We start from the raw sequence: 27178 nt of genomic DNA on the forward strand, positions 1-27178 counted from the left end.
AGTGGGTGACTTTATTTTTTGGGGGCTCCAAAATCACTGCAGATGGTAACTGCAGCTACGAAATTAAAATACAGTTGCTCCTTGGAAGAAAAGCTATGACCAACCTAGACAGCACATTGAAAAGCAGAGACATTACTTTGCCAACAAAGGTCTGTCTAGTTAAGGCTATGGTTTTTCCAGTAGTCATGTATGCATGTGAGAGGTGGACTATAAAGAAAGCTGAGTGCCAAAGAATTGATGCTTTTGAACTGTGGTGTTGGAGAAGACTCTTGAGAGTCCCTTGGACTGCAAGGAGATCTAACCAGTCCATTCTAAAGGAAATCAGTCCTGAATATTTGTTGGAAGGACTGATGCTGAAGCTGAAACTCCAATACTTCAGCCACCTGATACAAAGAACTGATTCATTTGAAAAGATCCTGGTGCTGGGAAAGAGTGAATCTGGGAAGAGAAGGGGACAATAGAGGATGAGATGGCTGGATGCCATCACCGACTCAATGGACATGAGTTTAAGTAAACTCTGGGAGTTGGCGATGGACAGGGAAGCCTGGTGGGCTGTGGTACATGGGGTCACAAAAAGTCGGACACAACTGAGCAACTGAACTGAACTGGAAAGGGCAGATGTCCTGAACAGGTCTGTACCGCCACTGCCTGCAATCGCAAGACCCATCAGAGGGCAACTGTGGTCCATGCGAGGGCCACAAGCTGCCTGTAGTTGGTTTAACCTTTCCATAATCAGTTTAACTGCCAGATGCCGGACTGCTTCTCCAGCTCCATGCGGAAAGTAGAGAAAAGGAATCTAGGCCCTGTGAGCGCTGCTGATGGAAGAGTCACAAGGGAGGTTTTACAAACGTGGTGAGGACGGTGGGAGAAGCAGCTGGGAAGCTCCACACTGTGAACACAGGAGCCTTGAGCTCCTGCCTCCTCGTGATCCTGCATCGAGCAGGGGCAGGGCCCCCACGGGGCTCTCCCTGCTCCCGGGGGACGCTGGGCACTGGCCCAGGGTAAAGAAAGAGGCCTGCCTGCTCAACTGTTAGGCGGAGAAATGAAGCCAGGCTGGCATGCCATGACCAAAACATCTCCAGGTGGTGGGGAGGCCTTTATTTCTGACTTCTGAATAAAATGAAAGGTTCCTCTTTCTCGCGCATTTCCCCAAACAAAAACTTGTCCCAGTTCAGGGTGTAAGCTTGCAGAAGCAGCAACAAAAGGCTTCTTGACTTAACCCAGCAAGAATCACAGCCCGATTCCAACGGGAATCATCTTTCCTGGGAAACCATGGCTCCTGGGAACCAAGTGAACAACAACAACAGAAAAAGAGCTCAAGGCCACCGACTGGGCTCAAGAAATAAACTCTGGCTGAGGACCCAAGGTCACCACCTGGTTGCCTCAAATAACCCACACATTTCAAAGGTAATTATTGGTTGACTTGGGACCTAATTTTGAGAATGAAGTTGAAGAGTATGAATGGATGACAATAATTATGCCTTTGCTATATTTGAAAATGGAACTATGGCCCTCTATCATTAAGTCTCGGGGATGATCAGCTAGAAATAGACATCGTTTCTTCCACGAAGTGACCGAGTATCTGCTAAGTCTGGGAGGCAGGCTACAGAGACAAGGGAGACGAGGTTCTGGTCTTTAAGTGACTCAACTTCTAGCAGGAGAAACAGGTATCTAAAATATGTGACATACACAAAAGAACGTTCTTCCCTTGTCGTTCATTTTTATATCCCCTCCCTGGATGTTACAGTTGGCTTGGGAGACACTTTGGAATGAATGGGTGAAAAGAGTAAATGGATGAAGGAATAAACAGTGGAAAATGCATTCAAAAGGAAAGGAGGGCAGGTAACAAAGTTCTCCAATGGGATAATTATAATCAGAACTGATGTGAATAAAATGCAACAAAAACTGAAGGGAAGAAAGAGATTAACAGGTAGAAGACAAAATCTCTCTTAAAATCAACAATCCTTTTAAATACGACTACTTCAAAATCTTTTTAAAAAAAAGAAAAAGGACAGATGAACAGTCTTCAAGTCTCATGAGAGATTAAATAATTTCATGAATACTTCCAGATTAAAAAAAAAAAACAAAGGTCCCAGGACGCTCCCCAATCTGGGTTTAAGGGTGAGATTAGAGCTGACCACCTCTCTCAGCCACCTCTGCATTCAACATCAAGGTATAAAACACTTGCCATCCATGTGAAAATGCAGCTGACCTTTGAGCAATACAGGGGTAGGGACATAGTCAGAAATCCATGGAGGATCTACAGTCAGCACTCTGCATCCAGAGTCCCTCCACATCTGCAGTTCCGCATCTGTAGATCATGTAGCTGAAAAACATCCACGCGTGTGCAGACTTGCGCAGTTCAAACCCATGTTGTTCACGGGTTGGCTGTGTTTCCTCTTTTCCTTCTTCCCGGGATAAAACACCTATGTTCTGTCCTCCGGGTATAAGAGAGTGGAGGCTGAGGTCTCCATGCTGAGCCTAAGTGCTCAGTCTGCAACAAGACTTACAACCACCAACCTTCGCTCAAAGAAATTCCTGACCCAACACTGAGCAGGTATCACCGTGTGCTGGCACCTTCTCCAAGTTGGCTGTTAATGAGACCACCTCTGAATTACTTGCTCCTCAGAGAGCCGAAGATTGACCACAGATGGAGGGGGCTATGCTCCAGATCAAGTGAGGAATAAAAGCACAGCCAAATGTCTGGGTGTGAGGAAGGTGAACATCCACGTTAGGAGAACCTCTGACCGTTAACTTAAAAGCTTCCTGTATTTGCCTAAACAAAAATGGCAACTTGCTTTTTCTATCTTGCTCTGTGTGATTTTAAGTCATATGAACTACTTGAGAAAAAATCATTCTGATAACTTAAATCTCTAGCAAGTTTTCATTCATCTGATATGTTAAAATATTTAGTGCCTTGATGCAAACACACATTTAACTAGCATGATTTCCTCCTCCTGGCCTTTCTCTCACTTTTAATTTTGTTTTAAGCAGATAATGAAATTTGTTCTAAACGAAGTCATTTTTCAATAACAGTTTTCAATACACAAAGACTGAAGAAACCATTCCTTCCTTTGTAAAACCTACCAAGTACCCTGGTGGGTCAGAGGACATTCGTGCAGCAGAGAAAAGGAGACAGAGGAAGGTTCTGGGGCCGGTCAGGAAAAAAAATAATAAATCTACCGACAAAATGACGGGGGCTAAAAATGAAGTCTAAGCACATCGAGGGGAAGAATCACAGCACATTCCATGCCCGTGGGTGACCAGCTTCCCTAAAGGCCTCCCCACAAATGTCGCCCAAGCCTCCCCTGGCCCAGGTCACTTTGGGGGCACACATTTACAAGGAACCAAATCACATTAAACACGCCAGTTTCTCTGCTACTGTGATGGTCTTTCATATACAAAGGAAAGAATGAACACATGGAAACGTCTCGAATTGTTACGGGGAATCACATCACTTTTCAAACAGGTTTAAGTTCTCCTTAGTCTACAAACTTCATATATACTAGAAGTTCCTACAGTGTGAGTCAAGAGGACAAAATGTATTTTCACTTTTCAATAAATGTCCAGGCCTAGTGACACAACAGATTCTATAGTTGGCCAGCAGGAATGCTTTCACTGTAAAATTTTTCCTTAAAAATGCTGCTGATGTTACAAAATCCAGTGAACCCAAACTTAAGTCTCTGGAGAACGGCTTTTATAAAAGGCTTTCCTTCCGGTTTCCTTTAGTGCCTGCTCCGCGAGAACCGGAACAAAAAGTGGAAAAGCTGATCACAAGTCATAAATTGTGCTTTGTGAAAAGCACCTTTTTTTTGGTCCTAAATGTGAGTTAAATCTTCGTGAATCCTGCTAAGAATATCCTAATCCAAGGCCCAGGACACAGGCATCCCATCCCCGGCTCCCATGCACCCTGCAGACTCCAGGCCTCCTGCCCTCCCCTCAGCTCAGTCTGTGCGTGCAGCCCAGGGGCCCATCGAGGGCCACAGCGCCCCCTGCAGCCTGGGTGAGGAACAGCAGCCCCCACCCACCACGCCTCCCTCAGAAGGTCCAGTCGGCTCTGCTTTCTGTCTGTCACAGCTTAAAGAGCAAAGACACAACCTGCTTTTTCAAGCACAGCATCTTTCTCTCAGGGCGGAAAAAATGCACCAGAGAAAGAGCAGTGAGCATCCTATAATAATACTGATGGAAAAGAGAGAGTAACCTACAGCTACCCCAAAACAGGAGCAACAGGTGCATAGAGAGAACATTCTACAGTGCGGGGTGGTTGGGCGGGGGGACGGATAGCTAACTGCTGCGGAAGAGAAGAAAAGCAGTGCATCCCACTGCATGGACCAGACCATGAGGATGCTGCGGTGTTTCAGGCTGGTGCTCCAGACTCACAGAGAATCACTGATGGTACAAAAGCAAGGTGATCTAAGTCACGACATGTGTATTTCTGGTGGCAGGGCTGCAGAGGTGCTGGGAGCTGCCAGGGGCAGAGAGATGAGTTAGTGGTAGCAGCTTGACTCAGAAGAGTGAGGAACTGGTGAACGTGCACCCATAGTCAGAAACCACCGCGAATCAACGCCTACTTAATGTGTCTCCTTGAGAAAAACAGTGTGTTTGTAAATACTGTGATGGCTTTTTTAGGGGTGGCATTACTAAACCAGAAAAAGAAGCTGCTCCTGTCAGTTTTCTATGCTGACAAAGAGTCCAGGATCTAAAGGGCACCAGTCCCTTTCCAGAAAGGGCTGCTCAGGGTCCCAGTCATTTGCCACATACGCCCCTATACTATTCTCCTCTGGAGGAGGGCACGGCAACCCACTCCAGTATTCCTGCCTGGAGAATCCCATGGAGCCTGGCGGGCTATGGTCCAGAGGGTCGCAAAGAGTCAGACACGACTGAGCAAGTATTACATACTAGATCTCCGGGGCTCACAAAATTTCAGAGTTGAAAGTGAATATGGTTTTCCTGGAGTCAAACATTCAAGCTACAAATGGCCTGGTTGAGGACTGACTGCCCAAGATCCCAGACGTGCAGAGAAGTTCTTTTCTTTTAAACAAATTCACAAGTTCCTGAGTCTTTAAACAAGGCAAGCCAGGCCTACCCATTTGCAAGTGTCTTCCACAGTCTGGCTCCTTCCAGATCTTTCTTCCCAGCCTGTTACTACAGCCTTTCTGGACTCGACCTCAAATTACCTAAAAGGGCCCCCATTTCTAGTTTGTAAAGAGCTGTGAAATGGAGAATTTATCCCCTTAGAAATAAGATGCAGTAAAGGTGACATTTTAAGTTTGCAGTCCTACTGAAAACTTTAGCTTTTATTATAAATCCTTCTATCTCAAAGGTTACATAATATTATAGTTTCTTCAATTGTAACTTTCTATGATTTTCTTTTTTTTTTTCAATTTTATACTGGACTACAGTTTTCACTAAGAATAACACACATGCAAGATGTAATTAATACCAACCTACTTCCCACTTACCAAATTACACATTATCTTTTATCCGAAGACAAGTTTACCAGGAGAGCTTACCGATGACAGCACTGTTAATAAATTCAGCGTTATATAAAATGCACTCCCACGAGTACTGAGGGCAGCCACACAGTCTGATACAATCAGAGCGCAGCCGTGCCTTCACCCACATGACAGGCTCACAGGCAGAAAGGAAGCCCCGCAGCCCTGACCCCAAAGTGCAGGTCACCCGCTTCTGCTAAAATGAACGTGCCCTCCTCCTCCAAGGGTCTCCTCCAGCTCCTGTTTTCCCTGCTCTCCTCCTGACTGGCAGCTCCCCAGGCCACCCCTACCCTCACAGGTCTGCTCCTGGCCTCCCTGAGAGATGGCACGTGTGTGCCCATGTGACAACAGCAAGCCCGCAAGGCCAGCTGGGTCCCCACCACCACCACCCATGGGCGACATGGCCTCGCTGGCCACCTCTGGTCCCCTTCCTGACATCACAACCACCCTCGTTCCGCCCAAGGAGCCCCAAGGCCCTTCCAGGCGGGGCTTTGCCATCTTTGCCCCGGAAGCTTACCTCTTTCACATGCGTGTGAAAAGACACCGACATGTCCAGGAGGATCTTCCGCTGCTCCACGCGCCGCACAAAATCCTGTATCCGGTCCTCGAGCTGATGGGCAGCCTGATAGATCTCTTCCGGGTCACATTCTCCCGTCTGGGCCAGCTGCTCGGCTGCCTCAAGTAACTTATCTGCATTGGTGTACGTGTTCTGCGCGAGAGAACGGTCAGAGACACAGGAGGTGAATACCAGACAAGCTGGCCCGGCTGGGAGCCATGATACACGGGAACAGAGTCGGCGAGTGCTGTTCCTTTCTGCACATCAACAGGATGGGAAGAGATGATTCTAGGAGTTCAGAACACCTCCATCAGCAGCCTTTGCCACTCTTAATTGAGTTAAACTCTGAACCTCACGGCAAAGCCCTTCCGTCTGGGGCTATGATGGGGTTATCTGTAGGCAGCCACTGGCTGTCCTGTGACTCACAAAAGGGCTTCTGCCTTTTTGCTACAGCACGAAGGGAGCTTGCAGCCACAAATGCCTGCTTCACTTTTTCTGCTGGTTTTATGACGGGGTGCAGAGTTCCAGTTTTGTGTCTTTCGGTATTGATGTACTACTTTCGGATAATTCCCCAAGAGCAAGTGAAAAGGTTACGTTGCAAACACACACAAACTGCTGTCTCTTTTCACTTGTTTCTGCTTATCAGCAATTCTGTACTTATTATTATTTTTTCCCCTACTTAGGGGATATACTGTTTTAAGAAAAAAGAAATAATAACTGCAATGGCTATAAAGTAGCCAGAGTCTTAAAGAGCTGAGGGTTGAGTGCAAAAGAGTGTCTAAAATACTCTGAAAATTACTCTGTTTGAATTTTTGATAAATCAGGCTGCAAAGCAGCTCCTCAAATCAACAGGGCTGTTAGAGACCTGATACTGCTCAGGGAAACTGCCAGAGAGAGGGTGCTGATGGGGACAGGTAGCAGTGAGTCAGGCCGGAGGACCTCAGACAGGAACAAACAGAATCCGGGCCCCCAACGAGGCCCAGAGGAAGCGTGCAGTTCCCGAGACACCAACTGAGCCCATCAACCTTCTCCTCCCCCAGCACGTCAGTCCCACAGCTGAGCAGGATCAGGTCTCATGGGTGATTGACGGGTGGGGGCCCGGGGTACGGGGAGACCAAGCCCAGTGGGCACAGGGTTCCCCGGCAGTGGGCAGCCTGCCGGATGGAGACTGGGGACCTCCAGTGTATTCACCTACTAAGCCAACAGACTAATAAGCGTACTGAGAGCTGGGTTCCTCATTTTGGACACCGGAGTTAGAAATAACACAAAAGGAGAACACCTAAGTCAGCCCGGGGGCACTGGACTGGAATTGGGGGATCCACGTGCGGACACTGTTTTCCACAGGCTGATGTGTAAAGATGCACGTACACACTCACTCACGTCCCCCCACCCCCCCACCCCCATCCACCGAGAGGACCTGAGAACACTGATGGAGCAATGGTAGCAAACAGGTGGAACCCGGATCTCTATTTCTGAGCATCATTCTGCTCTGCGGGGAACCGGGGGTCTGTGGAGACATGGCTGATTCCAGTACAAGATGAGCCCCAAAGCGAGGAAAAGCCCAAGGACGATGTGGACAGGGCAGGGTGAGAAGCCAGTTTGAGGAGACGCACACTGGCCAAGTGAGGGGCAACTGAGCATCAGAGGGGACAGTGCAGGTGACCGAGGGTCATCCATCCAGTCACTAGGAAACCAGGAGTCCCCAGCGACACCAAGAAGCAAAAGTGGATGATGGACAGCATGTTACAGCATCTAAAGTACATCCTCACAGAGTACTCAGCAACTACAAAGCGGGAAGGACACGCTTTACAACAGAGCCATCTGGCAGACACCACCTTAAGCCAGGGATCGGAGTGGACACCAGGCGTAACAGGACAGATTAAACTGTGCGCCGCTTGATGGGAGAGTGTGAGGAGGGCCTGCAGGGCTTCCGGGATACGCCTGCTGAAGATGTATAACCAGAAGGCAACCTCGAGGAGACGTCAGACAAACCCAACGTGAGGGGCCTTCCCCAAAACACTGGGACACAGAAGTTCAAGAAGGACGGAGGAGTGGCTCCAGGCTGAAGGACACCAAATGTGACGGGTGACTCAACGTGGGATCCGTTAGACATGGACACTTCGGGGTCTGAGTGTTAGAAGGTAGTCATGAGTCAGCATCAATTTCCGGATTCTCATGATGCGATTCCGGTTGGACAAGACAAAGTCCTTTTTGGTAGGAAATAGACAGACAATGGTTGGAGGGAAGCAAGTTCTCTGGGCTGTATTTCCAACTTTCCTGCAAGTTTAAAACCTGTAGCGATTAATCCTTTGCCAGTTGTTTCACTTGCAGTTATTTTCTCCCATTCTGAGGGCTGTCTTTTAATCTTGTTTACTGTTTCCTTTGCTGTGCAAAAGCTTTTAAGTTTAATTAGGTCTGATTTGTTTATTTTTATTTCCATTACTCTAGGAGGTAGGTCACAAAGGATCTTGCTATGATGTATGTCAAAGAGTCTTTTGCCTGTTTTCCTCTAAGAGCTTTATAGTTTCTGACCTTACATTTAAGTCTTTAATCCATTTTGAGTTTATTTTTGGGTATGATGCTAGCAAGTGTTCTAGTTTAATTCTTTTACATGTAGCTGTCCAGTTTTCACAGTGCCATTTACTGAAGAGGCTGTCTTTTCTCCATCTTCATTGCATATTCTTGCCTCTTTGGTCAAAGGCAAGGTGCCCATGGGTGTGTAAGTCTAATCTCTGGGCTTTCTAGCTTGTTCCATTGGTCTATATTTCTGTTTCTGTGCCAGTACCACACTGTCTTGATGACTGCAGCTTTGTAGTATAGTCTGAAGTCAGGAAGCTTGATTCCTCCAGCTCAGTGTTTCTTTGTCAAAATTGCTTTGGTTATTTGGGGTCTTTTGTGTTTCCATACAAACTGTAAAATTTCTTGTTCCAGTTCTGTGAAAAACATCACTGGTAGTTTGATAGGGACTGCACAGCTTTGTAAATCTAAAAGGAACATTGACTTGGATGTTTCTTTAGAAGCTAAAAGAGCAGATGACTGTCAAATGGCACCTTGTTTTCCCAGAGTCACTTGCAAAAAGCTTCATGTGGAAAGCACTGTTAGTTTCGTTTTTTAAAACTCCAGTGGGAACATGCAACATTTCCGCATCTGCCACGCTCCAGAAATTGATTAGCACGGAGTCATTCCACTCACCATCACTGTACAACATAAAGAAGGCATGGGTCTTCAGATCAGTCAGGAGGTTCCTGGCTCTGCCAGACTGTGTGCAGAAATGGTCCGATGCTGGACCCGCAGGTCTGAACCAGCCCAAGACCAGGGCCCTGGCAGTGCAGTCAAGGGCCGGCAGCAGTCATACCAGCTGCAGGGCTCGCTGCCACCAAGTAAACACGAAGCTCTTTCCAGGTTCCTCCTTCTCCAAACACCAGAACTGTTCTATAGAATAATCTATATTTAGTACCTTTTAAATTAATTCAACCAGAAGACTTTTGACACTTCCTCTCTGAATCTCTGTCATGTTACTTCACCATGTCAAGTTCTGAAGAAGTTGACTTGAAGAAAAATTTGTTTAGTACGCTGCTAGTTCAACATCTTGAAATTAAAGACAATTTAGAACTCATTTTACAAAGGACCTTTCAAAAACAAAACCCCAAGACACACACTAATGTGCCTTAAACTTAACGCGGAAAAAGAAATTTCTCCCTAAACCCAAAATCTGTTTTACCTTATGAGCACATTCAAAAAGTGAGAAACAGCTCTTCATTAAGCAATAAAGATGCTTCTGTTTCTATTTTGAAGGTGCCTCCAAAGGCTATTCTGTCCAAAAGAACCCCATAAATCTGAAGCATGACCTTAGATTTACCTCAGACATAGGACGTGCATTACACTTTGCTTTGACAGAAAGCATTCAGAGATGAGAGGGCGGACAGGGAAAGCTGAGGAAGGCAGTCACGCCGGGTCTCAGCCCTCCCTGCGGGAGAGCAAGGCTGATGTCACCTTCTTCTCTGGGAAGAGCCAGACAGCTTTCCATGAACGAAGCTACAAACTCAGAGAGCGATCTGGCTCAATACTTGGACCACTGTTTGCCGAGCCCCAGTCTACTGCACGTGGTCTTAATCAAACCAGGCTCTGTCTGGAGCCACCTCGCAGCCCAGGGCTCTCCTGACTTCAAATACTATCCTCCTAGCCCCCTCAATGGAGAAGGCAATGGCACCCCACTCCAGTACTCTTGCCTGGAAAATCCCATGGATGGAAGAGCCTGGTAGGCTGTAGTCCATGGGGTCCCTAAGAGTCGGGCATGACTGAGCGACTTCACTTTCCCTTCTTACTTTCATGCATTGGAGAAGGAATTGGCAACCCACTCCAGTGTTATTGCCTGGAGAATCCCAGGGATGGGGGAGCCTGGTGGGCTGCCGTCTACGGGATCGAACAGAGTCGGACATGACTGAAGCGACTTAGCAGCAGCAGCCCCCTCAATGGAGAAGGCAATGGCACCCCACTCCAGTACTCTTGCCTGGAAAATCCCATGGACAGAAGACCCTGGAAGGCTGCAGTCCATTGGGTCGCTGAGGGTCGGACACGACTGAGCAACATCACTTTCACGCATTGGAGAAGGAAATGGCAACCCACTCCAGTGTTCTTGCCTGCAGAATCCCAGGGACGGGGGAGCCTGGTGGGCTGCCATCCATGGGGTCACACAGAGTCAGACACGACTGAAGTGACTTAGCAGCAGCAGCAGCAGCAGCAGCCCCCTCAAAGGATCTTTATCAAGCAAGTGGGGGGCTAGAGAGAAGGCCACCCTATTTCTTCAGGCCTGTGAACGTCGCCACTGTACTACACTGAATCTGTTCTTATCGTCTAGGGTCTACAGGGTTACCCCCCAGCTCCCACCCAACCCATGCACTCTGAGCAGAACACACTCTTCAGAACCAGCCTGAAGGGGACAGTGACACGTGGTGTCTGCAGGTACTCGGGCGACGGCCATGGTGCTCCGTCAGTGACTCCTTGGGCTGAGGCTGCATGTACACCGAGGTGGACGTGTGTTTGTGGAGCCAAAAAGGATCAGAGGTTTTCACTCGAAGGTGAGTGGAGGGGATTTACCTAAGTGACTGGTCCAGGTTATGTCAATTATGACAGAGTGCTGAATGTCCACCCTGGGCCACGGCACGTCACGGCAGGCCCCGGGTCGCAGTTTTATCAGCTAGAGACACAGAAAGCTAGTCGGCCTGCCACACGGCAATGAGGAGGCCGAGGAGTCACCCAACAGTCCTTCAAAACCAGCCGGTCTCTAAAAATATGGACCAGAATCAAGTGACACTCACTCAGTCATGCCTGACCCTTTGCGACCCCATGGACTGTAGCCCACCAGGCTCCTCTGTCCATGGGATTTTCCAGGCAAGAATGCTGGAGTGGGTTGCCATTCCCTCCTCCAGAGGATCAAACCTGGGTCTCCTGCATTGCCAGCAGATCCTTTACCATCTGAGCTACCAGGGAAGCCCACAAGGGACGGGAGGGTCGATAAATATTTCATCCCAGAAAGGAAAGAGCTAAGAGAATGAGAAGCTGGAGATGCTGGAAAAAGAGGCCAGAGGTGAGCGGCTGGGTCCCGGCACTGGGGTGAGAGGGGGCACAGGTGGCCAAGTTCAGGGTGGAGAGCTCAGACCCTCCTCTCACCCAGGCGGGTCTGCAAAGTAGAGAGGCCCCCAAGAGGAGAGGTGGGTGTCTGACCATGGCCCCCCAGTGCCCGGCAGAATGCCTGGCACACGACCAGTGATCAGGTGAAAAACAGAGGGAGGGAAACAGGACAGATGTCTGTAAAGTGAGCAAAAGGTGCTTACATTTAAGGGATTTGTCTTTTTTTCATGCACTGTTCAGATTTGAGCTTAAGGATTTCCAATTAAAGGCAAAAGCGGGTACTCTTTAGAATCCCAGGAACAAGGTGCCAGAGATGATACGAAAGACATGAAAATGAGGGAGCAGTGGAGCAGACGAGGCCCTGCCTTTCCTGGAACTGATGTGAAGGCGGCCCTCTGCCCGGGGTGCTGCTGCTGCGATCCTTTGCTCCCCAAGAGACCCGAGGGCACCAACGTCTCCCACAAAGAAAGCGTCCCACCCTCGCTGCCCCCGAACACCAGTGTTGACAAGCGTTGATGGTCATCTTAGGTCTGAGGAAGTAAGTTCACCATGAAAAGGGCAAAGGTAGCCACAGAAGGGAGCTCCGTAATTAAGAACGAAAGGAACCACAGGAATTGGAAGGAGGGGTCCATGGTTGCTGGCCGCACAGGAGGGTACTCAGCAGACAGTGCTGGGGTGCACTCGGGAAGGTGCAAAGAAGGGGCTGGGCGGCGAGCCCACAGTCACAGGTGAATAAACTACTTGTTTGCTGTCCCGCCTCTTAGGGTCTTTGGTGCCTGGCATCTTTGCTCAGAGGATCCAAATTTCAAATCCATCCTCAAACCACATGGCTGTGGCAGGAGCTTATCTGATGGAAATGTCAAGGGGAGATTAGAGCACATTTCCCACATTCCTTCGGCTATAAAAGGAAGGCAAAATATTTACCAGCATCCTTAAAAAGGAAGCTCACATGTAACGTGGAAAAGGGAAGTCCACAGACCCACTCTGGGGCAGGAAGGCTGCTGAACACACAGCTTTTCCCAACCTGCTTCTAAGATCAAGAAAGCTGAAGGCTAGGTTGTCACTTTAACTTTACACATGAAGACTGTCAAGGAGGTAACTTTTAAGAGGCATTTTCACTCAACAGGATTGAAGCGCAGTCTGCTTTCTTATCTCATGACGACCTCTCACATCAGTTCCCTAATAAATCCAGCAAACAAGTGAACCCTCTGCGATGTAAAACCCATGGACACACATAGCTGATTACTCCCGCTTATTTGGGGATTCTGATATGAAACCATCAGATGTACATAGATACTCTTCCTTTTACAATTGAAGGCTCTCTTTATTTCTAGTGTTTTTATGCTTTCAAGTCGATTTGCTTAATATCAACATTTCTACACCAATTTCCAATGGTTCGTATTTGCCTTGTGGATCTTTCTCTAACGCTTCATATACTTTTGTGGTGTCGGGTGGCAAAGAGTCAGACACGACTTAGCAAACAGCAAAATACTTTCAAACTTCCTGGGTATTTAATGTTTTAGGTGTGCCCTTTGGAGACAACACACAGTATGATTTTTTTCTTTTTTTAAATATACAGACTCTTTTAACAAGTATAATCTATTTTGCATTCAGTGTGATTACTGCTATTTAGGGACAAATTGCTACATCTTGGGCTTCCCGGTGGCACTAGTGGTAAAGAATCTGCCTGCCAATGCAGGAGATACAGGAGACATGGGTTCAATCCCGAGGCTGGGAAGATCCCCTGGAGGAGGACATGGCAACTCACTCCAGTATTCTTGCCTGGAGAATGGCAGAACGGAGTCTGGCAGGCTACAGTCCACAGGTTCGAAAACAAAAGGACTTGACCGAAGCGACTTAGCACATACACGCGTGCACGCTACGTCTTATTTTGGATTTCTTACGTGATGTCTGTTGTTCTTTCTTTCACTTCCACTAGACCCATTTTCCTGAGTTTTTATTTACCTGGTTTTCCGCAGTTCTTTTTTCTTTATACTTATGGAAAGTGGTGCTGTCTATCCTGTCTTTAGTGGTCATTCAACAATGCTACCATGCACACCAGAGTTTACAAATCTAAGGTACACTACCTCCTGCCATACCCCTCAGGATAGCTCTCCACCTTCTGCATTCAAGGGCTCCAGGGCTTTGCTCCATCTTACTTGCGGGAGGTTTTGCTTTGGTTTGGTTTGATGCATTCATTTCCTGGCTGCGATGGGTCTTCACTGCAGCACGCAGGCTCAGTAGCTGTGGTGCCCTGCAGCATGTGGGATCTTACTTCCCCAACAAAGGACCAAACTTGCGTCCCCGGTATTGGAAGGCAGATTCTCAACAACTGGCACCAGGGGAGTCTCTGTTGTTGCTGTTCAGTCACTCAGTTGTGCCCGACTCTTTGCGACCCCATGGACTGCAGCACGCCAGGCCTCCCTGTCCTTCACCATCTCCCGGAGTTTACTCAAACTCATGTCCATTGAGTCAGTGATGCCATCCAACCATCTCGTCCTCTGTCGTCCCCTTAGTAGAGTGAAGTCTCTACCACCTTGTTTTTAACCTCCCCCAAGTCTGTCATCTTTAGCCTAAATGGCCCATACTTCGATTTACAAACACATCCACCAATTGCTACGCTCACTGCCAATCTTGGTCCTCTCTTCTCACGTCCTCAGTCGTGTCCGATTCTTTGCGACCCCATGGACTGTGGCCCGCCAGGCTCCTCTGTCCATGGGATTCTCCAAGCAAGAATGATGGAGCAGCTTGCCTTTTCCTTCTCCAGGGGATCTTCCCGACCCAGGGATAGAACCCACATCTCCTGCATTGGGAGGTGGATTCTTATCCACTGTGCCACCTGGGAAACCCCTCTTCCTTCTCATACTTCCTTTTTATTCATTTAATTAATTCATTCAACACTGCTGCACCACACCAGCCTTGCTCCATGTGCTAGTGACAGAGACGTGAACACCACCAAGTCCCTGCGCTGGTGGAGTTTATATTGGGGGGGCGGCAGAGGGGGGGGTCCCGTTGCTCTGACTAATCCGTGCACTGCAGTTCTTCTATACATGATGGGTAAGCTCTGGAGTCTTGGTCTCTATTTCATCCTCACTGTCAAACTGACATCTACTGGGTGTGGAATTCCAGGTTCAGCGTTCCTCTCCTTCAGGACTCCATCCCGCCGTCTTCCAGAATCTGCAGTTATGGGTGAGCAGTCAGCTTCGAGTCTTTCTCAGGGATGGGACGCTGTCATTTCTCTCTCTGGTGTTGAGACTCTGCCTTTGGTATTCCTCAGGTTTACCAGGTGTCTCAAGATGGATTCATCCTACAACTCCTTCTGAAAACAACTTTTACCCCAGCTCGTAGAGCTTCCTACACAGATCATAATCCCTCCCTCTTTAATCCTCTCTCTTTCAAAACAGAAAGCAAAAGGAGAGGCATGTTTACCAAACAACAGCGAGCTGCAGGAAAGACCTGGGCCAGATACACCACCCCTGACAGGATCACACACACCTGACTTCCCTTTCCTTCCAGCAGCCCCCGCCATGCCTACTCCTCAGGTTAGGGAGTCAACCTCAGAACGGTTAAGAGACTTTTCCAAAGTCACACAGCTGGAGAGGATCATAGTCGACATTCAAACTCCCGGGCTGTGAACGAACCACACCCCTGCCTCCTATTTCTGAAGTACAAGCATTTAAAAGAAAGAGAAGAGGGGAAAGAAACGTTGGCCCATCATTATAGACATTCAAAGACTGCTATTCCCCCATTTACAAACTAGTCAACAGAGACCGGTACAATAAATATGGCAAAAACATCCGAGATATGTTCCTGTTTCAAGACCATCACATTTTACCATAGGATCCACTGTTTAAGTCATCTTTGTGCCCAGACAGAGGCAGCTTCACTCTGAAAATCTGGGCATCATCTCAAACACGCCTTGCTGAAGCTAAGTCATCAGAGATGGGGCTGAAACTGTAATTCAAAACCAACCACAGAGATATTATGGGAGAAAACAGTAAGGTCTTACCTGTGCTACTTCTTCAAAATCCTCATGACGTTTCTGCAAAGCCCTGGCCCGATGGAGCGATTTCCCTACACCTGTGTGTTTGCTCAGAAATGCTTCTCCATGGTTCTCGATCCAGTCCAGCACCTACAATGAAACACAGACGCACATGCCATAAAAACCATGCCAGCCTTGTTCAGAGTGAAGGGCTATCCGTTAAAGACACAGTTCTCTTATCAAAACTCTGTAGGACGCAAGAAACAAAGGAGAAAAAAACTGGAAGCAACCAGACACTAACTTTTTGAGAATTACACCTTCCGTCAGACTTGCCATCACGATTAAGAGTCATCAGCTCTTACTTTAATAAGTGCAAATCTGCTTATGTATACGTTACATGCAATAATGATTCAGTTAAATCTCACCCCAATTTACACATCACCGAACCATCCACACTGCCTGGGTTTTGTGTGGGATCATGGTCATTAAGACACAGAGGAGCACTTTCACATAAGGCTCAATGTTTCACGACTCAGACAATTCTAGTTTTTAACTACTGAGTTCATGTTTTCCTGTCTCTTCTGAGAGTAAAACATATAAATAAAACTCAAGAAAACAAAACACTTAAATGCCTCTGCCCTGGTCTTTGAGGATAATTAATTTCATAAACTAAGCTGTTGTGAAAGCTGAATATTTCATGAACAAAAACACATAAAAGTTCTTGACAGTTGAAATCCGCCACACTGAAGAAAAAGAGTGAGAGTAAAGCAAGGCAACCCAGTGTTTTAAGGTCATGAATGTATCTGAGCAGTTCACTGGCTTCTGTACTTGAGAAACTGCACACAGGATCAAGCAAAACAGTTAGACAACATCAAAGACACGTTCGTCTCTCTCTGATCGAGAGGGGAGAACCAGCAAAAGAACTCAAGCAGTCATGTCTTTAGCTAGAAACTTTCACAAAGAGACACTATTTAAATACCTGAAGGCACTTGTTCATGTGTTTCGCATGTTGCAAAAGTACTGACGGTCATCTGGGACTCGGTAATTAGTAACCATGGTAACTAAACACACAGATTCAAAGGATGTTGGACTCAAGGACCGACTGGGGCCGTGTGGCCAGGACAGTGGTCTAGAAGGCACCCTGGAAGAGGGCCAGTCACTCAGGCCTACAGGTAGGATGCAGAGTAAAGGCACCTCAGGGCGAGGGCGCAACGCACAGCGTCGGCGACACTGCAGTCAACTCTGCGGAGACAGGTGGGCGCTGTTTATCACGGTGATCGTCTCGCGGTGCATGCAAATGTCAGCACCTCAGAACACACCTGACACTAACCTGAGGCTGCATGCCAACGCACTTCACTCAAAACCTAAATAAAAGTGGCCTGAATTTGAGGTTCTACAAAACCGGTCTCTGGCCCTCTGTCACCTGCACCGTAGACAGATCAGCTGTGCAGACAGCCAGCCAGAAACAGAGGCGGCTGGAAGGGGCCAGAGCCCGCTGTCCAGGGACACCAGGACTCGTCCTCCTCTGCTCCACGCCAGTGACCTTCTGGCCTGACTGAGGGCAGGGACCTGTCTGCCCAGAGCTTAGCAAGCCAGCAGTGCTTGTAAAGAAAACAGACTGGGAACCTGAATAAATCTCCAGGGGTCTTCTGTAAAGACCCTTTAGAATGAGTAGGTGTGTGTGTGTGTGTGTGTGTGTGTGTGTGTGTGTAAAGACCCTTGTAGAATGAACAGGGGTGTGTATGTGTGTGGAGACCCTTGTAGAATAAGTGGGGATGGGTGTGTGTAAAGACCCTTGTAGAATGAGTAGGGGTGGAGGTGTGTGGGTGTGCATGCATGCACACGCCCACGGTCGAGGGTGAGGTGGGGTCTGGACCTGCAGTCTCCCAGCACATGCTCAGGATGAAGACACACGTTCTCCTTGTTACCACCGTTCACTTCTGCACCTCTTGTCCACACCACACTCTGCCCATCACCCGGGATCTCAGTCATTCCTACTAGATCCGTCTGTCAGGGCAGACTCCTAGTCCGTCTGCAAGCTCCCCCTCCCTCCCCTTGATTCTAGTCCCGAGCCACAGCCTTCCTGAGCTGTGGCTTCCTGCCTGCTCAGTGGGGACAATAACAGGGCTGTGAGCTGCCAGGCACCTTATACCCCAGCGTGCCAAGCACACAGCTCATGAGCCGTCCGCACCCACCAACCTCCGCCCGTGGCAGCTTCCATCTCACGTCAGGTTCTTCGGGAGCGCGGGCTATGAACGTTCCATTGCTCTTTAACCAGTGCACTTAGTACATTAGTGTTCTTTCTTGAGACGAGAGACCTTCAGTACCACCATCAGGAAGTAATGCCACCTTCACCGTTGACATCAAGCTGCTGTGTTGTGTATGCGACAGTCTCTTAGCACACATTACCGAACACAGGCTCCCCTCTCACTCCTGAAGAAACGTCCAGTGACAACTTCATGATGTCTCCACTTCAAAGACGGATTCAGTGAACAGAATGGGCCTCTGGGCACGAGAACAGCGCCAGGCAGAAGACTAGGACCAACTATTAATATATTAAGCTTGAAAAGAGTCAAGAGATATGTAACACCCACGCTACCATCCACCTGCACGAAGGGCTAGGAGACACTTTTTTAAAACTACAACTATAATATATTCTGTATATTCCTCAATAGTTCTGTAGAAAGAAATACAAGGTTTGGTAAACAGCAAACCTGATGAGTACTGATGACTCAATACAGACTTTAAGTAAAGGCACAATTTCAAAAAGTAAAAGACAAACGCTATTCCATAGAAAGAGCTGGAGAAAGCAAAACGCAGTCTTTGTTTAAAAAAAAAATACGAATTTGTTTTTCTTAGCCTTCAGAAAGCATCAGTTGGAAAGAAAAGCTATTATGATCCGACCACTCAGGATTACAAATGGGCTACAATTTTTCTAGTGGTTTCTTTTAGACAGAATTATAAATACCAGGTGAAACTATATTTCCAACAAACATGAAAGTAAATCAAAGAAGACTACAAATCCCAAGCACATTTTGAAAACAGTGGCAGGCAATTATAAAATCTAGGACATGACTTAGCAACTGAACAAAAAAGATCATATTCAAAACCAAACTTCCCTACAAGGCTTTTGTTCCTCACAGGTTCCCAGATGGCTGAGGAATCCTGAATGAACGCACCTGCCCAAGGAGCATCTGAAAGACAAGCTTGTAGAACTTTCCATTTAAAATATAAAAATATTTCCAATCAGGAGCTCCATCAAGGCAGGGCAGCCTGCTCCTCCCTCACTCAGCGGTCCGTGGCAGGGGCTGCCATCTCCCTGCCTTGTGACGACCTCCCCCAGAAGAACCACCAGGCCAGAAAAGGGCAGAAGTCGGTCTTTCTTTACAGGCAGAAGAACAAGGCTGGGGAGCTGATGCCTCTTGTTGTTCAGAGGATGTGGGGCAAGCCTGTTCCTCCGTACTTCAGTGCCCTTTAATGGCACCGTGACAGTTCCAAGGCTGAGGTCACTCCACAGGGAGCCACCGAGACTTAAGACACAGACAGTGGTCTCAGCATCTAAGTCAAAAGGTCAGCCATGCAAGAAATCTTACAGATTGCTTACCTTCACTCCCTGCTTGTAATGTAATTACAAGGCTGAAAGCAATGATGGCAAATACAGACCTGACCTGATCACAGGGCCCTCCGGCTCTGAATTCTGTGATGTACATGGCGTGATCCAACCAGTCCATGCTAAAGGAAATCAGTCCTGAATAGTGATTGAAAGGACTGATGCTGAAGCTGAAACTCCAATACTTTGGCCACCTCATGTGAAGAACTGACTCATTTGAAAAGACCCTGATGCTGGGAAAGATTGAAGGCAGGAGGAAAAGGGGACGACAGAGGATGAGATGGTTGGATGGCATCACTGACTCAATGGACATGAGTTTGGGTGGGCTCCGGGAGATGGTGATGGACAGGGAGGCCTGGCGTGCTGCAGTCCATGGGGTCGCAAAGAGTCGGACACGACTGAGCAATTGAACTGAACTGATGTGTGTGGGATAACAATTACAGTCAAATGAAGCATACACAAAACTCAATACGTGTCTGTGGGCTCTTGGGGACTGAGGGGACAAGGAGGAACCTTCTAGTTCCAGCATTCACCAGGGCCTGACAACCAATGGTTCCTGCCATTTCTCTATCCCTCTCCAGCAGAGCCCACAGCTCCCCATTTCTTGCATCGATGTATTTCAAAATTAGAATTAAGCTTCTTCTATAAATACAATTTACTCCTAACCATTTTTTTAAATGGTTTCCAGGACTTCCCTGGGAAGTCTGAGAAGATCCCACATGCCGAGGAGCAGCTAAACTCCTATGTCCCAAACACTGAGCTTGCACTCGAAGCCGGAGAACCACAACTCCGGAGCCCACAGGCCTAGAGCCCGCGAGCTGCACAAGAGAAGCCGCTACAATGAGAAGCTTGAGCACCACGACTAGAAAGCAGCCCCTGTGCGCAGTGAAGACCAGCACGGCCAACATAAACGAACACATTTGAGAAAACAGGTGCCGGAATATTTCAAAGTAGACTGAGCCTAAGGCTCACTTGAAAAAGAAGGTTTTTTTTTTTTTTTTCATTTTTAAAGTATCACAGTCCAGCTACACAGAGCAAACATATGATTCAGAACCAATTGCCCTGTGTTGCAAGAGCTCCTTCTGCCTAACCACCATGAGAGCTTGGGAAGGCAGGAGCCACGCTCCACGCACACCTTCTTGGCTGGAAGGGAGCAGGGCAGAATCAGGGGGAAAAGCCTCAGAAAGAGGCTGGCAGGCTTCTAAGCTTTTCCATTATCCATCCATCCATCTCCCGGAAAAAATACAACTCACTCCTCCTGATATTATCCTAGCTTTAATTACATAAGTACATAAAATTTCTTAAGGACAACAAAGAACATCAGGGAAGGAGTCAGGAAAGAAAGAAGATAGGGAGGTTGTTACTCTCAAAGTTGCGCCTCGGATGTGCTATGCTCAGTCATGTCCGACTCTTGGCAACCCCTGACTATAGCCCACCAAGCTCCTCTGTCCATGGGGATTCTCCAGGCAAGAATACTCAAGTGGGGTGCCACGCCCTCCTCCAGGGAATCTTCCCCACCCAGGGATCAAACCCAGGTCTCCCGCATTGTAGCTGGATTCTTTACCATCTGAGCCACCAGGGAAGCCCTCACCTTGGGTATTCCCATCAAACTCCAACCAAACCATCACCAAGACGGGCTGACACCTTTAGGAATTTCCCAAACTTTTAAAAATTACTTTTCCCATTCTTAATTTGGAAATCAATCTAAAATAGTCCAAAGTTGTCCAAGAAACATCTTAATATTTCCAGATGTTATCTAGGAAATAGGTCCAGATGTTATACACAGCTTAAGTCTAGCTACTGAACTATAGATATACACACATAACTATAGAAACACACAGACACACGAGTGCACACACAGTTATCCCTGGGCACTTTCCCCTGAGGGCGAGGGTCCCCAGCCTCCAGGATCTAATGCCTGATGATCTGAGGGGAAGCTGATGTATAATAAAGAAAAAAAGGTGCATAACAAACATAATGTGCTTGAATCATCCCAAAACTGTCCCCCGACCCTGGTCCGTGGAGAGTGTCTTCCATGGAACCGGTGCCTGGTGCCAAAAAGGCTGAGGACTGCTGCCTTGGGGGACCTGGTGATGTGGCTGGCACCCCAAGTAGGGAGACCAAGCTGCCTGGGGCTTGCCCTGGGCTCTGTCTTCTCCTTGTCCTCCAGACTCCTAAGTCTCCTGGGTTCCCACGCCTCCTCCCACTGGCTCACAGCTCCACACCCTGCCTTCCTTATCGCATCCCCTGCAGGCAAGAGATTCATCTCTTCTCCCACCTTTCTTAACCCCACGGTTGAACTGTCTGCTCCTTCCAAGCTGCGGTTACTAAGCTGACTGACGGTCAAGTCTCTTCTCCAGTCCTGTGACAAAAGACACTGAAAGCTCGCTCCAAAGCCCCCAGAAAGATCAGCAGTCAGCCTCGGTCTGCTCCCGACAGGTTCCCAATCCCTAAGCAAACATTCGCTCCAGGACTCCCTAACTCTACCTGAGAAACTCTCCAGGAAAGATGGGCATCGCCTAACCATTCTTATCAGGAGACGCAATCAGATCTGTGACTGTGGGAATGTAAACAGAAGAGGATATTAAACCTCAAGGTTCCGTAATGATCCTGATGAGAAAACCCATTCTTCTGACTTCAATTAACAAGCACAGGACAGGTGAGGTGCAGGGACCATCCCTGAAGAGCCAGGCCCAGTGTGGGTGGAACCCCCGGGGTCAGGCATCACCAAGGGATGTCAAAAACCTAGCTGGCAAAAGTCTAGCAGCCCAGGACCCAAGGTGGAACCGCGGCTTGCTTCTCTATGGACCTGAAACCCATTTCTTTGTGTTCAAGGGGCCGAAATCTTTAATATTTTAAGGATCTCACACACTGGCAACGTTCCCAGGCAAGGAAATGATCCCTCCCTTCTCCGGTCACCCCTAACTCCCCAACATTAACCATGAAGGTTCCTTCCCAAACATCTCCCAGTTAGACGACAACTCCATGGAGGGCCAATTCTTCCCCATTCTAGGGTAAACACAGAGACCTTAACCCCAGATAGTCTTCAATTAGCAAAATCGGGGAATTTCTTCCATTTCTTCATCTACTCACTCATTCATTCAACAAATACTGAGTATCTATTATCCCAGACACTTGGTAAAAACACCAGAGAATAAGACACAGCCCACTGTGCCCTGGACCTTCATCTCTGTCCTCCAAGACCCCCTGACTTGCATGTTGGTCCATGATGGGGACCCAGCCTATCTCCCCGCCTGGAATCTTGCTCTCACACTGCACTCGTCATCCTACAACCAGAGCCATCATTCCAGGATGAGTGCATCCCATCCTCTCAGTTCAGTTCAGTTGCTCAGTCGTGTCCGACTCTGCAACCCCATGGACTGCAACACGCCAGGTTTTCCTGTCCATCATCAACTCCCGGAGCTTGTTCAAACTCATGTCCATTGAGTTAGTGATGCCATCCAACCATCTCATCCTCTGTCATCCCCTTTTCCTCCTGCCCTCAATCTTTCCCAGCATCAGGGTCTTTTCCAATGAGTCAGTTCTTCACATGAGGTGGCCAAAGTATTGGAGTTTCAGCCTCAGCATCAGTCCTTTCAATGAACACCCAGGACTGATCTCCTTTAGGATGCACTGGTTGGATCTCCTTGCAGTCTGAGGGACTCTCAAGAGTCTTCTCCAACACCACAGTTCAAAAGCATCAATTCTTCGGCACTCAGCTTTCTTTATGGTCCAATTCTCACATCCATACATGACTATTGGAAAAACCATAGCTTTGACTAGATGGACCTTTGTTGGCAAAGTAATATCTCTGCTTTTTAATATGCTGGTTAGGTTGGTTATAGCTTTTCTTCCAAGGAGCAAGCATCTTCTAATTTCATGGCTGCAGTTACCATCTGCAGTGATTTTAGAGCCCCCCAAAATAAAGTCTCTCACTGTTTCCATTGTTTCCCCATCTATTTGCCATGAAGTGATGGGACTGGACGCCATGATCTTAGTTTTTTGAATGCTGAGTTTTAAGCCTACCCATTCTTTGCCAATCAAGTCAAAACCCACAGCCTGTGAGTTTGACCTCGATGTGGTGAAACAGGGAAGCGCTAACCCTCTGCAGGCTGGCCGAGAGCACTAAAGAAGACAGAAACATTCCGGGCGCTCAGGTTCACCAAACCGTCCCCTCAGTGTGTCCCGAAGCTCACAGAAACAACTCCAGAGCCTTAGGTGTGGGGGGTCACCATTCCAGTCCTGCCCCCACCTGGCTCTCCAGACAGACTCTGCCATTTCATCTCTCCTCTATCCCCCAGTTCCTATCGCCCAATCCTCAACCGCCTGACTTTCCACCTACCCATCCAAGACCAGCTCAAACCGCGCATCTCCCAGGAAGATCTTCCTGGCACCTGGCAAATTTGCACTTACATCGTGATATACAGGAGCCATCATCTTGATTACACGCTGTACCCCTGATGTTTGAGGGTTCGGACAAAGCTCCTTGGAACCCCTATATCCACTTAAGTCCTTATGGCACAGAGATGGCCCCTTAGATGGCACGTGCACGGCAGGTAGATGACCCCCGTGACGGTGCCTAGTTTTATTTACTCCCTCATCTGGGGAGCAACTTAATGGGCAAGATCAAGTTCATGCCTTGGCAAAATCATACCCTACAACAGGCAAAGACATAGGCACTAACTCTGAGCATGTTATGGGCTAATTCACTGGACTATTAAACCGGCCACTCTCACCAGGCAGGTCAGAATTGACATAGTCAACATGTTTATCTCTCAGAATAGCACACATTTAATTTTAGGTTATTTATTAAAAAAAAAAAAAGAATGAAGCATGGACAAGACAAATCTAGAGTGGACTAGATCTGCTTGACCATTTTTCCTCCCGAGTATTAGCTAGTAGTTCAACACCCACCTGGAGAAGAGTTTTTCCAAGAGATAACTCGGCGAGGGTGACGCTCACACACCTGAAAGGGCTGCGGTGGGCAAGAGAGGAGGACCCACAGGCTTTTGTAGGAGAGGATCTCCCTGTCAGAGGGGCTTTTTTGGGGGGAGTCAGCCTACTTCAGGAAAGCGGGTTTCTGGGGCCCATTCACCTCACACAACATGTTGAAGCCACTAAATCCACCAAGCCGAGAGGCAGGCAGACCACACCAGTGAGTGGGAGAACGGGTTTGATGGCGTGCCGCTATGGCCTGCTTCCAACACTCCCGCCCCACGTGGAGCACAGCAACGATGCGGTGTGTTGTTGTAGTAAACTGAAGCTGGTCCTAAACTGAAAAACACTGCCAGGCAGTCACACAAGTCTTCATTCATTCATTCATTCATTCAACCAAACATCCACTGAGGGCTGCCCTGAGAGTGAACCAAGGGCTAAAGGAACAGGTGTGCTACGTGACCACGAAGAAATACGACATGTGTCTTGCGAAGTTACTTCAGTCACGTCCAACTCTCTGCAACCAGCAAGGCCCCTCTGCCCGTGAGATTCTCCAGGCAACAGTACTGGAGAGGGTTGCCATTTCCTCCTCCAGAGGGTATTTCCCACCCAGGGACTGAACCCACGTCTCCTAAGTCTCTTGCACTGGCAGGCGGGTTCTTACCACCAGCACCAACTGGGAATGATAAACGGTATTTGTTTCATTTTTAAGCTAACGGTGACCAAGGTTAATACTGTCTAGAAGGTAGGACGTGTGTTTGGGGAAGTCTTCAGCAAGCCTTCCAGCCGCCTGCCCCACCCCTATCCTTTGATTTGGACCCAGGGTCAGTGCTCTGGGACAGCACTTCAAGCGTTCCCACCCCACAGCGCCTGACTCCCACCCCAAACACTGTCCACAAAGAAATTAGGAAATTGCCTTTGCTTGTTATAAAAACAAACACACAAAAGAAAACTAACCACTAAACCAAAATTACGTGTGTTTTAAAAATCAAATGCCATACCCCCAAGCCTTCCCTTCCTCGGGGGCACTGTTAATGGTCTCACATCTTTTCTTGCAAGAAATCTTTCACAGACGGGGTTACATTCTCCTGGGAGCGCTGTCTTCACAAGAACATCTTCATTCTCACCGCTCGTGTGGAAGCTCTTTTTCTTCTTCCTCAGTATTTACAGACGCCGCCTCCCGACCCAAAGCAAGCCGACAAACCACACGTGGGTTGGCTAATTGGCTTATTATGTTTCTGTGGACTTTGACTGCTTCGGTCTTTACAAGTGTATCTTCTGCTGACGGCATCTTTCTAAAGCTCCACTATTTTCTTCGCTTATCCTCAGCTTACCTTTCCTGGCCCATGCTCAAGACAGCAGAATTTTTCCCTGTGTGTGATTAACTTCTCAAGTTTCAGAAACACATTTTCAGTTCTGACATCCTATAGAATCCTCTGCGGGCAGCTGCCTGCTCTGCTTCATGCTATCAACTTGGTTCCCTGCCTTGCAAGCCAAACCGACAGAGCAATTTCCTGTTTGCATAACGAGTCCAAACCATTCCTGATCGTTTAATTGACAAAACGCTTCCCTTCAAGAGCAATTATTATTTCTACGGAATGCTCACAGAGCCGTGGACTGCAAAACACCTTCTCCTGCCCACATCCAACCCTGTCTGGTTCCTGAGAAAAAACATGGCCGGCTTAATGAACTGGTTTTGCAATTATCATAATTATCTTTCTACCTAGAAAAATTAATGTTGGCTGTTTTCAAATTCAAGCACAGCTAGAGCTTGGCACCAAGCTAGGTGGTCAGACTCGTCAGCCTGTTCCCCAAAGCTTCCTTTTCTGGAGAGAGAGTGGCCTAGGAGCTTATTCCTAACCGACTGGACACCCCAAGGAGCTCTGAGAGCTGGAGAAGGCAGAGGACAGCTGCTGCTCCCGTCATGGGTCCAGAGTGCGTGCTGGCCCGTGGATACACAGTGAACGCCTGATCCAAGGGATACGGACGCAGGCGACGAAATCCTTTAATAATTAGAGTGGCACTGTTAATACTGCACAGTCTGTGACAGTTCGGGGACAATTAAGAGAAACTAGTAATGGTGCTTTCAACCTCACAACTTCACTTCTCACGGTAATGCCAAGACCATGACTCCTGCATCTTCCTTCCCTGCCGCTCACCTTCTATGACTAAAACAACACTGCAAAGAAGCATGTACTGCATCCGTATGATGATTCCTGACGCACTTTGAACACGCACACTGCAGAGAACTCAAAAACCATCAGCAGAATCAAAGCAAACTATGCACAAATTAAAAAACATAGATGCTTCACTGGTGCCTCAGCAGTAAACAACCCACCTGCCAATGCAGGAGACCCGGGTTGGACCCCTGATCCGGGAAGATCCCACATGCTGTGGAGCAACTAAGCCCGTGGGCTGCAACTACTGAACCTGTGCTCTAGAGCCCAGGAGCTGCAGTGACTGAGCCCACGTGCCCCAGGGCCTGTGCTCTGCCACAAGAGAAGTCACAGCAGCGAAGAGCACCGTCCCTAGAGAGCAGACCCCGCTCCCTGCAACTAGAGAAAGCCCGCACAGCAGTGAAGACCCAGTGGAGCCAGAAATAGATAAATACAATTATTAGATATATATATATACACAAAGAGAAATTAAAAGGATCTGGAACTCAGCAGACTCCCACTAAGAGCAGAAGGGTGGTCAGTGCGTGTGGAGGACTCACGTGCACTCCCACACATCAGCCCTGACAGCGGACACCGCTCACCTTCAGGTGGCCCTCGGGGGACTGCAGACTGAGCCACTCTCCGGGTCCGGGGGAGGCTCTGTCCCCAACCCATCACTGCGGCCTCAAGGCACCTCCCTGGATGCCACGGGTTTCCCTGCACACCCAGAATTCCTCATCACAAGTGACACCTCAACTACACCCTTGCCTTCCCCTCTGTTTTAGGGCAAAGACATGACTTTTATCTTCTTAT

General features: G+C 48.1%; 1 protein-coding gene across 4 annotated transcripts in view; it reads right to left on the reverse strand.

Moving 5' to 3' along the window:
• Positions 1 to 27178, reverse strand: part of TRIO (trio Rho guanine nucleotide exchange factor) — a 361479-nt gene that overhangs the window by 159846 nt on the left and 174455 nt on the right. For all 4 annotated transcript variants that reach the window (XM_070774837.1, XM_070774838.1, XM_070774840.1 and 1 more), the window contains exons 10-11: positions 15692 to 15814; positions 6013 to 6204 (exon numbers count right to left, since the gene is read on the reverse strand). In XM_070774837.1, coding sequence (XP_070630938.1) covers positions 6013 to 6204; positions 15692 to 15814 — 315 coding nt within the window. The remainder of the gene's footprint in view (positions 1 to 6012; positions 6205 to 15691; positions 15815 to 27178) is intronic.

The sequence above is a fragment of the Bos indicus genome, chromosome 20 (genome assembly GCF_029378745.1).
Source record: "Bos indicus isolate NIAB-ARS_2022 breed Sahiwal x Tharparkar chromosome 20, NIAB-ARS_B.indTharparkar_mat_pri_1.0, whole genome shotgun sequence".
Lineage (NCBI taxonomy): Eukaryota > Metazoa > Chordata > Mammalia > Artiodactyla > Bovidae > Bos > Bos indicus.